General features: G+C 37.6%; 2 protein-coding genes across 6 annotated transcripts in view; both read right to left on the minus strand.

The window, feature by feature from the left end:
* The window catches only part of slc12a3 (solute carrier family 12 member 3), a 47,246-nt gene extending 39,734 nt beyond the window's left edge, over positions 1-7,512 (minus strand). For all 3 annotated transcript variants that reach the window (XM_052028049.1, XM_052028050.1, XM_052028048.1), the window contains exons 1-3: positions 7,184-7,512; positions 4,866-4,997; positions 2,309-2,384 (exon numbers count right to left, since the gene is read on the minus strand). In XM_052028049.1, the coding sequence (XP_051884009.1) occupies positions 2,309-2,384; positions 4,866-4,997; positions 7,184-7,492 (517 nt within the window). In that variant the 5' untranslated portion in view covers positions 7,493-7,512. The remainder of the gene's footprint in view (positions 1-2,308; positions 2,385-4,865; positions 4,998-7,183) is intronic.
* Positions 7,513-11,388: 3,876 nt separating this feature from the next.
* nup93 (nucleoporin 93) overlaps positions 11,389-12,747 on the minus strand; it is a 131,516-nt gene continuing 130,157 nt past the window's right edge. For all 3 annotated transcript variants that reach the window (XM_052028173.1, XM_052028172.1, XM_052028174.1), the window contains 2 exons: positions 12,539-12,667; positions 11,389-11,691 (listed from right to left, as the gene is read on the minus strand). In XM_052028173.1, the coding sequence (XP_051884133.1) occupies positions 11,581-11,691; positions 12,539-12,667 (240 nt within the window). In that variant the 3' untranslated portion in view covers positions 11,389-11,580. The remainder of the gene's footprint in view (positions 11,692-12,538; positions 12,668-12,747) is intronic.

Raw genomic sequence — 12,747 nt, forward strand, 5'->3', positions numbered from 1 at the left:
TAACCATTTTAGACCATAAGACATAGGAGCAGAATTAGGCCATTGAGCCCATTAAGTCTCCTCCACCATTCAATCATGGCTGATTAATTTTTCCCTCTCAACCCCATTTTCCTGCCTTCTCCTTGTAACCTTTGATGCCCTTACTAATCAAGAACCTATCAACCTTTGCTTTAAATATACCCAATAACTTGGCCTCCACAGCCATCTGTGGCAACGAATTCCAGATTCACTCCCCTCTGGCTAAAGAAATTCCTCCTCATCTCTGTTGTAAAGGGACATCTTTCTATTCTGAGGCTGTGCCCTCTGGTCCTAGACTCTCCCACTACTGGAAACATCCTCTCCACGTCCACTTTATCCAGGCCTTTCAATATTTGGTAGGCGTCAACGGGATCCCCCCTCATCCTTTTAAACTCCAGCGAGTACAGGTCCAGAGTCATCAATCCTTCCTCATACGTTAACTTTTCCATTCTGGGATCATTTTTGTAAACCTCCTCTGGACCCTCTCCAATGCCAGCACATCCTTCCTTAGATATGGGGCTCAAAACTGCTCACAATACCCCAAATGTGGTCTGACCAATACCTTATGAAGCCTCAGCATTACATCCTTGCTTTTATATTCTAGTCCTCTTGAAATAAATGCTAACATTGCATTTGCCTTCCTTACTACCGATTCAACCTGCAAGTTAACCTTTAGGGAATCCTGCACTAGGACTCCCAAGTCCCTTTGCACCTCCGACTTCTGAATTCACTCCGTTTAGAAAATAGTCTATGCCTTTATTCCTTCTATCAAAGTGCATGACCACGCACTTCCCTATGCTGTATTCCATTTGCCACTTCTTTGACCACTCTACCAACCTAAGTCTTTCTGCAGACTCCCTGCTTCCTCAACACTAGCTGCCCCTCCACCTATCTTTGTATCATCCACAAACTTGGCCACAAAACAATCAATTCCATCACCCAGATCATTAACATATAACGTGAAAAGTAGCGAAGCCAGCACTGACCCCTGCAAAACATTAGTCACCGGCAATTAACCAGAAGAGGTCCCCTTTATTCCCACTCTTTGCCTTCTGCCAGTCAGCCAATCTTTCATCCATGCTAGTACCTTTCCTGTAATACCATGGGCCCCTATCTTGTTTAGCAGCCTCATGTGCAGCACCTTGTCAAAGGCCTTCTGAATATCTAAGTAAACAACATCCACTGACTCTCCTTTGTCTATCCTGCCTGTTACTTCCTCAAAGAATTCCAACAGATTTGTCAGGCAAGATCTCCCCTTAAGGAAACCATGCCGATTTCGGCCTATTTTAATGTAGTAAAACATCCTAATGAACTTCACAGGAACATATCGAACAAAAATTGACATCACATCATATGAAGAGATATTAGGACAAGTTTGGGTATTGTAAATTATAATTATTGTATCGTATAATTATGTAAAATTATAATTATTAAAGTGAATTAATTTCAGAAAACTGGATACATACAGTATATTCTCATTAAGGCAAAACTCGTTCAATGTGCAGAGATACTCCAGCTGAATTTAATTCTGCCCGGTCCTCACTAAACACGGGCATATCCTGTATGCAGAGTTTGTTGGATGATGATCCTAACTAATTTTCTGCTTGTGTCAGGGTGTTGAGAGCCAAGGCGGCCAACTCAATGAGGAGCAGGGATCATGATGTGGACAATACCATACTACATACATGCGGACCCAACGGGGGAACCAGTTGAATTATTTTAATGTACTCTTTAAAGAAATAAAGTAGTTACAAGAATTAATCGGTACATATCATGCCAATAATGTAGCATTACTCCATAGTTATATTTTCCTTAGTACTGCGAAAAGCACTCAGAGAACTTAGTCCTCATACCATAGGACTTGCTGCAGTTGTTTAAGTATTTACATACAGAAACATTGCACCCAAAATTGAGGCATTTTAATTATCTATGAAACAAATTCAAGTAGTCATGAAAACACTTTTTTTTAAAAAGCAAACACTTCAATTGTACAAATAAGGCAGCACAGCTAGTAGAGCTGCTGCCTCAGAGCACCAGGATTCAATCCTGACCCTCAAAGACACACGAGTTGGTAGGTTAATTTGCCAGTGTAAATTGTGCCTCGTGTGTAGGTGAGTGGTAGAATCTGGGGAGAAGTTGAGAAGAACATGGGAATAAAATGGGGATTAATGTAGGAATAGTGTAAATTGGTGCTTGGTGGTCAGTGTGGATTCAGTGGGCCAAAGGGCCTATTTCCATGCCGTATCTCTCAATAAAAAATATACTTCAAAGTTTGCAAATTTTCTCTTACCTATTCCAGCCTGTGCAGTAATCCACGACAACCGTAAATACAGAATAACGCCCCAGATATTCAGCATGCATCGAACCTAAGCAGGAAAGCAACAATAATAATACATGCATTCAAAAAAACATTCAATTCCCAATCAGTCAGTGAAGTAAGATCACTATGATGCGTGCAATGTAATTCCTATGTAGTCTATTAGGAATTGGGTTTGTGTTATAACATATAGTGAATAATTTTATTTGTAACACAATGGGAGCAAAAAAAGGTGCATATTTTCCTATGCTAGTTATATGCTATCAGCTCCTGAGGCAGTTGACTTTCTTAACTTTTTATTACTTATTTTTGATTCTCACTAACGTGGATCAGTGTTCAGTGCATCTGCAGTGTAATAAACAAGGCAAGATTAGAAAGACCTTTACTCCAAAACAGTAGCATTCAGAATAGCTTTCCTTTTTTAAAAACGGAATGGATTACAGTAATAACTGGACTAGAATGAAATTGTGGATTAAAGGAGTTTACACAGATAGAAATTACTAAGTATTGTATGAAATAAAATTGTCAAACAGAGAAACATAATGCTAAGAAAGGACACATAAGCTACAAAAGGTCTAATGGTCTTATGTAACTCCAGACCGTGTATTATTTTTGCAACATTGTATATGTAATAAATGACAAATAATCTGCAACAGGCTTAAACACCAGTTTTAAACTTCGTGAATGATGTGACTTTAATTCACATTGTTTACTTTGTCATCAAATGCTATCAATTGAATTTCTGCTCCATAATGCCTTGACTGAAAAGTTTCACTCAAGATGCAAGTTCAAGCTAAAATGGATTAAGAATCATCTTACGTATGAAGGGTTGGCAAATGAACATTGGAATGGTTTTCTGGTCAATGACACACTTGCCATTGATCTCAAAGAAACTTTAACAAAATTTTACCGATCTCTGTGGCACCAATTTTCCCTTTTCTAACTTTAATTGAATCAGGTGTCTGTGAAGTGGATCTGTAATAATCAACATCAATGATGTCAAATTGGCTGAATAACTAATCATATTGGAGAATTCTTAGAGTTTTCTGATGGACAACAGTTTAGTTAAGATCCAAATAAAATATCATAATATGACTTCAGCCAACTTGTAAATTTATCAAACTTTTTTTGTATTAAATAAGTCTATTAGATGAGATAAGGGGTAGAAAGTTATTCACAAAAAAACTTCAAAAAATGTGGGATTTTTAAATAATTCCCTGAATGAACTGAACTCCACACATAAATTTAGTTCTTCACAGCTAGGAAGTCATTTTAGCATTAATTATGATATGTACAGCATGTATCCTCATTTAACAAAGTTTAACATTTTCAGTTGATCTTTTACAGCAAGAATCACGTGTACATAATTGAATTTCTTGTCAAATCAGTGATTTTTAGTTGATTTCATTTGCAGACGTTGCAACACTGCAGCTTGCAGAGCAGCTGGCAATAACTTCCAAACTTCTGCATTTAACCATGTATGTACCAACATCCGCAAGTTGCTTTCAGCTTCAGCGTAATGACAGCAACCACAGCATTTTAATCATCCTCACAAATGCAAAAGCAAAATTAAGCTCATTACTTATTAGGATAACTGTGTTAAAACAAAATGGTACTCTAATGATCCAACTGGATACAAGTTCACCCATTATACAGATAAAGATTTTATTCATGTGAATTCTGACTTCTCATGTAACAACTATTGCAAGATGATCTGATGGAACAGATTTTGGTGTAAAGCTTTTTTTCCCTTGTTTCTCACAGACTTGATATCTACATTAATTCTCACTCGAATGCTTAACTCTGTGAAAGGATGCATAAACAGACTGCAATTGAAGGTGACAGTATTTGCTCAATGAACCATTATAAATGAGCGAAGTACCAAGGACAGACAGCACCATAGTGGCATTCAAAAAGGATTGGGAGCTGCCATCTATTTTCTGAAACAACATTGCAAAAACGTATTTGTTGGGTTTCTTGTCAACACTAAGAGAAAAATTTGACACAAGGAACATAAAACGTTGGATGGGTTTGCTGAGAATACATAATGTTAGTCTGCTCACTACTATGGAGAGCCTCTATTATTCCACTACTGACACATTATAGGATGCAGTCCATGATAAAACCTGTTCCTCTCTCTAAGAACAAAAATATCCTTAAGTGCATTCATACATTCTCCACAAATATGTCTGGAACAGCACTAACCTTTGGAGCGATGCATAACAAATAAATCCTTGTACACACAGAGTTAAAAAATGATTTTAAAATTGTTCTTCTTCTTTCAGTTTGTCATGTCACTGAAGGTTATAATTGGACACTGACAACATAACCAAGCAATGACTGATCATTCCATTATAACACATGAAAATTGTATTAAACATGTGCTATATTGTCAAAGGATAGTTTTACCACCTATTGCTTGCTAATATTAGAAACTAATTGACTGTCAAGAAAAAAAATCATTATAGAAAATAGTGCCCTAACACTCTTTTGATGTCAAATAGTAGTGTGGGATAGAAAGAGGACATACCATTACACCTTTTATCCAACCAAATCGGACAGGCTCTTCTGGAACCTTATCACTGCTTAATTGTTCCTCTCTTTTGCCAAGTTCATCATTCGTCCCACTTTCATATAAGGGGGGTGAATGTTGTTCTGTTTCCTGGAAGGTAATGGAATCATTTCAATAATCTAGCAATTGGTGCACATCAGGTAGTGGAATGCATGAGCTCCAAGCACAGGATTATGGCTACACCACATTCCATCCTTAATATACATTTAAAACAGAAAGCTGCAAAAGTTCAAAATGTGAATTATCACCAGTAAACACTGATCAGGGTATTGTCTAAAATATTAGCCTGCTGATTCTCTTTTCCAATGCTTCTGAACCTACCATGTATTTAGTGCTTTTAATTTGATCTATTTTAGACAACTTCATGGTACCAAACTACATTCCATTTTTGAGGCAGTATCTTATTTAGAACAGCATATTGTTCAGTTCCAAACAAGATACTATAAGATGACCTCCAGCCAAGGTTACGCCCATGGCTGACCTCAACCTGCTCCTTCTGGGTTGGGTGATAACTAATCCATTTAATAATTTGTATGTTCACTCAGGCTTGGCTTCAGCTCCCTCTCTGTAGTTTTGTGACTATTTCTTTGCATGCTAATCAAATTTTATCAGATCCCAATATATGCATTCATGGGCTGACGACTACAAATTTACATTTATGCCAAAAGGCGATGAAAACTGTACTTCTTGTTACTTATCCTCCATTTGGAATGGTTCACCCATTGTCATTCTTCACCTACTAGCACGCCAAGTTTTAAAATCTTCTTTGTGCGTAAATGGAGTTCTCAGAACTGTACAATTGACAAAGCTATAGAGCCATCATGGAAACAGGCTCTTCACCATGCTAACCGTCAAGTACCCATCTACACCTACCCTACACTAAACTTATTTTTGTTCTTTCCAGATTCCCAACTCCCTTAAGATTTGACCGGTCATCTACAGACACAGGGGGGAATTTATAATATCCAATTAACCTACCAAGTCTCACACCTTTGGGATGTGGGAGTAAGTAAGAGCACCCACAGTAAACCCATGGGGTCCCTAGGAGAATGTGTAAACTCTGCATAGACAGAGGTCAGGATTGAGTTGATGGAACTGTGAGGCAGCAGCTCTATTAGCTTCACCACTGTGCCACACAAATTCATAAGCTGATGACAGTCCCCTCAACACCTCACCTCTCCAAAAAGCCCAATCTTATATATTGATTCCTATAGAAGGCTATTCTTGTGGCTTCTCATGCACTAATCATCCGATGGATGATCCAACCGATGGCTTCTAATCTTCTATTTCCTTCCCGCCAATTGAACATCCTAGTTAACTTCCCAAATGAAGTTTCTTTTACTCTCTTTAAGCTGCACATTTGTTCTTTATCCTATGTTCTACTATGCCAAAAGCAAAAATCTTCCGTCCTCAGTCTCAACTTTCTTTGAGGAGTTAAACGCTTTGTTTTACTCCGTTTTCTCTTCAATAACAACATTCAACATTTTAGAATAAAAACTTGGCATCGGTTAAATGCTAGTCCCTAACTGGGAGTTGTTCTGTTCCTCTTCTCAATCTTTGTCATTAATAGATTAAAAAATATTATGGTCATCAGAAAAGTCATCCTGAACTATATTTTAAGCCAGAGCCATCACTGGATGATAGCTGAAAGTTAGTGCCCATAAACCCTGAGATGGTCGGGCAAGATCGAAAATTTGACCAGCGAAACTCAGACACCTGTACCTTTAGAAATCGAACTTTTCAACAGACTATGAATGAACTTGGTGATCGTATTCTGATGGTTAGAAGACTAACATTTGATTAAAGCAGTCAGGCTTTATACAATTATATATTTTAAAAATGGATGAAATTATGGGTGTCCAAAGATTTTGAAGGGGAAAATAGTTTGAAGTAAAATTAAAGATAGAGGTGCATTATTAAAAAAATGTCTAGAGTTCATGTGAGAAGTTTTGAAAGAATATTATTTACCAAAAGATTAATTTCAAAAGCAAAGACTGCAGATGCTGAAAATCTAAAATAAAACCCAGAAAATGTCGATAACATTGAGTGGGGTGGGCAGCATCCAGGAGAAACCTTTCAACTGAACTTGATACATTTTAAAATATGGCGTAAATTCAAATAAACTTCAAGAATCAGACCTTATTGAAGATACATCATGTGGAGTGTGTTTGAATGATCTATACCTATTAGGATCAGGTCCAGACAAAATGGGATTACGAACAGGGTGCCCAGAAGGCAGAGCACAGGTCATTCTGAACTGCAGTGGAGCCTCTTACCATCATGTAGCTGCACAGGTCGGCTAGGGTCGGTCTGTTTTTCTTTCCCTCTCCTGCCATCTGAGTGTTGGCATAATACTCGTAACTGGGCACAACATCCAGTGTGTTGTAGCCGAAAGTTCTCAAGTAAAAGGTGCTGTTCTGAGTCAGGTTGTTGGAGCCAAGGCTGCCACAGGTGAGCTCGGGTTGGCAGTAGATGTTCATGCTGTCTTCTTCATTGCTGACCAGAGTACTGATGGTGAACCTGCCATGGGAGATGGCTTCGACTCCTGAGCTGGGAGACTGCACAGAGTTCTCGGGATCTGCCATTGGATAGGCTCACGGCTCTCTGTGACAGCGTGAGGAAATAATGGCTAAAGCTTAACCGCAGGGCTTATATATATATATGTGAGAGGAACCTGCAACAGACAGGAATAGGCAGGGAACAGTGCAGGTAAATTCAGCTTACTACTACCCTCAGGGCAGTAGAACTGGAAAGAAGTTTATTACAAAGGTCAGCAGAAATCTTTGTTCATTCTGATTTAAAAAGTGCACACTTTTTTACCTGGCCTGTATAACCAGTAAAGGGAGGCCAAAGTTTAAACTTTTTCAAACTACTTTGAACCAGAGTGATTTACATCAAACACGAAAGAATAGGAAACCAGCCTCAGGAAAAATTCAGAGGTGACCCAAGGAATCCCTGATTAAAGCAGGCCAGGTTAAATTTGTTTAGGGAGGCAGAGGCAAGCATAATGATTAAAAAAAAGCAACCAGGTGGAAGAGTTGATGTTGGGTTGAGAGGTGCAAGGTGGCCATGAAATTCAGCAAAATGGAAGAAGCCTTTTACATCTGCCTCCCAAAATACCACTTTAGATAGCCCCAAAGCACTTTTCAGGCAATGAAGTACCTGTTGCCATTGATAAATATACCATTTTTGGGGAGTTCTTTTTGATCTGAAGAGATCAAATTCCAAACCGAGCTTCACATTTCCCCCAACGTGAAGTGCATTTCCTTTTTCTTTAGGAACAAGCTTACCCCCGTACAGAACAACCGGCTGCAGGATGGCAGGAGCCAGGATTTCAACATTATCAAATATATGCATGCACTTGTACCCGTAACCTTCCTGCACTCATTCAGCTGGTATCAGTACAGGATAGTAGGAAGTCATCACATAATATGCTGGTGTATTGGTACCATCCTCTGAATACCACATTGAATGAAGCATTGGTCTGTCAGCTGGAGATGAAGAATCGGTAGGACTTGGTTGCCTCTCTGGAACCCCAATCATACCAGGCACTCCAATGCATTCGTTAGTAACACTTGGCCAATTTGTAATATGGGAAGGAATCAATTTAAATTTTAATGTCCAATGATTTCCAAGTATTGTTATAGACTAAATCATACAGCATGGAAATGCACTGAACTACAGCTGTATATAGCAACAAACTGAAAACATTTTTAAGCCTGAGGAAGTCATGGTTAATTGATTTTCTGCATTCAATGCCATGGGGCTTTAAATTTCACATTGAAGAGTCAGATAAGTTGAGATAACCAGTGGTAATATTTCTAATGAAATGGTTATTAGGCGAATATTGCCTTTAGGCCCTGCGTCACCATGTTGTGAAATAATAATAACAACGTCTCTCCCTCCCACTGCCAATAGACTCAATAAAACAAACTTTTCCACGTCCGAAGAATTATTCCACAAATTGACTCAATATATATCCAACTTGTTAAGTATTCACTAAAACAACAGAACTTACAGAATAATTGCTTCAAGTTGATGTGAAACCTTAGAAACTGTTACAATAGTGATGATTTCCACCTCTTATTAACTCAATTGTAGGCAGTGATACTTCATTAAACATACATTTTCATATTATTGGGATTCATATACAAAGTTTATTGATATTATTTGATTAAAATATTACAAATAGAACAAAAGTGGCTACCTCTTCATTATTATAAAGTTCAATTTTACATTTTTGGTACACAACTGTTTCATTTAGTTTTGTCTGTTGTTTTATTGAGATATTTTCAATTTTATATAAACACATTTAACATAGAAAGCACAATCGATTTTCAAAAGTTGGTGCAAAATAACTGCATTGAACAGATAAAATAGTTTGCAATGTCATTTCAAGCAGTTAACTTATTTGCTTACATCCAAGTAAGTAGAGATGAGGGTAGATTTATGGGGGAAGGTGCTGTATAAATGCAGAGAATGAAGATGATTTTTCATTGAAAGGAATTATTTATTTTAACTGGGGATGGAGGGGATGGGTTGGGAAGGGGAAAATGGAGCAGGAAGAAACAAGCAACCAACAGAATAGCAAATAAATGCCACAATTAGACACGTAATTTAATTGATCCAATGAAGATCTTCTATTCCTGAAAATCAGCCAATCTTACAGAGCCTTGCTAACAATCTCATTACCTCTGTTGCTGTTACTTTAAGAGTTTCCATGAGCTGATCAGGTACTGCTGTCCTTTTCCCATCTTGTCCACTTCCACTTGTACCTTTCCAGGAGACTGAAAGGAGGCCACAAATGATCCTTTAAAACACGCTCTTCAATTCTTCCTCTCTTCTGAAGGGAAACATCTGCCTTCTGCTCAATACTTTCTTCTTAATCGAATGGAGGTGAGCAACCACAATGTTCAAAGAGTGCCTACCTAATGCCTCCATAGAACTGGAGCACCTGATGTTGCCTTACAAATGATAAATATGATTTTCCTATTCTTAAAAAAAGTAAAATGAAAGTACAATCGATGCAAAAGGATATAGCTATTTTCACTTACCGGAGTGTCAAGTGATACAAGATTTTCAAAGCAGCAGATCTTGCGATGAAGCCAGTGGTATGATGCAACCCTGGTGTTGTGAAATAGCCGGATCGTAGCAGTTGCTTTTTGCCGGCCTGATTCACAACACCAGCTGCTGCACCAATACCAACCTCAAATCGATGGCAGCACATCAGCCTGTCCAGCATTCTCGCATACCTCCGTTGTGGTAGCTATAAAATCGAGGTAAATTCATCTGTTCATTTACAGAAAAGGGGGATAGAGCAGAGGGGATAGAAAGGGGGAAATGGAGCAGAAAGATTTTCTAAATATTTAACTTTACCATCAAAGATGTTGTGGTAAATAATCTAAAATGCATTAGCTGAGCCAGATTAAGGCAATGTTCATTTCATAATCTTTATATCAGTGTTCACTCCCCATTTGATTTAACTTGTGGAGTCACTGTTTCTTAATTTGAAACAAATAGATGGTGAATTACCTGCTGTGATTCCTCAAAGCACGCTCTCAATCGTCTGCAGGATCTCATCTGGATCATAGGTACTGAGGGAGAATGAATGGCCAAGCTTTGTTGACTACTAATGTCTAACTTGCATCAAAACAAGATAAAAGATTCAGACATTTCCTTCTCCAAAAAGAGGGGAGAGGAGAAATTATTTTATACAGTGAGTTACGAAGGTCTGGAATACATGGCTGAATAGGGTGGTGGATACAATTCAACAATAATGTACAGAAAGTGATTTGGATACATACTTAGAAAAAGGAGTATCGTATCATGCAGCAAGTGAGGCTAATTGGCCAGGTTTTACAGATAGTTTGTCAGGGACAACAGTGTTGTTGCAAGTTTCTGGGCTGGAATGATTTCCAAAAAGAACGATTCAGCTAGATTTTACATCAATCAGTCAAAGAGTAAAATGAAGTACAAGTGCAAGTATGGTGTAGGGAAATATCTACAACTTCACTTGATAGCGATGTAATTTCATGAGCAATTTATAAAGGGGGCTTAAATAAAAGTCAACTAGAACTGCAGTGACAATTTCTATCAACAAATTCTTGAAAATTGACAGATAATTGATTAAAGAACTTATACCATAAGGGAAGGAACCTTTTTGGGATACGATTTTGCGGTTGCACACAATTAAAATGAATTACAGTTTCCGCTTACGTTAGTCTGATTGAACCAGCTCCGACTTGCTGTCACAGAAAGTACCCCTTTCATTTCTCACAACTAGAAGGTCATGAAACAACCAAGAACAAACAAGGATACTGTGCAGAGTGCTATAACAATAGATTGTAAACTTACAATTTTCACTCAGGGAGAAGTATAAAACACAATTCATTTTCTCAATCGAATACATAAATACTTCAAACAAAAGACTAGCTCTTCGTGCAATGAGTGTAATAAAATCAACGTCATTTGTTATAACAGGTTTGTGATTTCCCATTTATTTTAAATCTGGAGATTCAAATTAACAAGGGCAAGAGTTTCCAAAAAGTAAAAATTAAATTTTAAACAAAGAAAATATTATTTCCAATTTGAAAAATGCAAAGTGAACTCCAAAAATAAAGATCTATTACACCATTGGTTTATTGTTCCAATGTGAAAGCTCTCCTCAATTGTGTCAGTTCATGAGGACCTCCATCTGCACCAGGCGTGCATTTGTGTCACCAGCCATCCTGTATGGTATCATTCCAGCAAACGTTATCAAGGCACGTGCCTGGCGCCTGAGTTGCTGTAAAGAAACCAAAGGAAATGCATAACAAAATCTTTTTTAAGAAACAAGACTTTTTTCAAAAAACCAAAAGCATTTCTAATTGAAAGAAGCAGCTGATATTGGAAGACTGACTTTTCAAGAGAACAATATTGTATACACCCATAATTAAGGGAATGAATCAAAAGGATGCATCACAATCTACAAATGTTAGCTGATCCAACATGGTTACCAAAATGGAGAAAGGAGCTGAACAAAAGATGTCTTTCCACAGAAAGGTGAAAATCAACACGCACCGCACTCATGAACTTTCTTCTTAAAAATAAAACCGACTCCTCTTCCTGTTACCAAAGGAGTATATCCATGGTGTTGAAAGAGTAGGAATACTAAACTTCAAAAAAAAAATTCTGCCTGGATAAATATTACTGCTAGCATCACCATCACATGAATCTTGATTAGATGAATCAGACGTCAGTCAAAATTCCATGTGTGAAATGTGAACAGTATTCGTTTAATGTGCTTTAGCATTTAAAATTTCTACAGGATACTAGACAAATTAGGCCTAATATATTATATTAAATCTTATATTCTTTTAAATCTTGCCTTACATTTCCTGTTTAGTTTTTTTTCTTGTCACTAAAACTTCGCTCTCTCCTCTCTACTTCCACAAATCATTCGGTTTAAAAAGTAAATTGTATAAACCTTATAAATCCTCGAAGTTTGAGATGCTTCCATTACAATACTTAAAAGACTTTGGAATGCTTAGTTTTCCAGATATTTGTTAATGCAGATGACACAGTTTAGATGACATAATTCACCATTTCTAAATGGTCCTCAAAGGGTAAAAGGTTATTTGATGTAATCTTACTGTGTCTCTGTCCTCCATCACGCGCTGAGGTCTCGCAGGTGTGGCTGGACTTGTACCCTTCAGTCTTTTATACTGGGTAAACAGAATATTCATAGTGGCAAGCAGTACTTCAGACAGGTTGTGTCTAATCTGTATAAGAAAGAATTGCTCATTAGGATTGCCAATAATTAGTGAATAACACTTAGTTTGTATTCAATGAGAAAGTAAAT

The sequence above is a fragment of the Pristis pectinata genome, chromosome 13 (genome assembly GCF_009764475.1).
Source record: "Pristis pectinata isolate sPriPec2 chromosome 13, sPriPec2.1.pri, whole genome shotgun sequence".
In the NCBI taxonomy this organism is placed as follows: Eukaryota; Metazoa; Chordata; class Chondrichthyes; order Rhinopristiformes; family Pristidae; genus Pristis; species Pristis pectinata.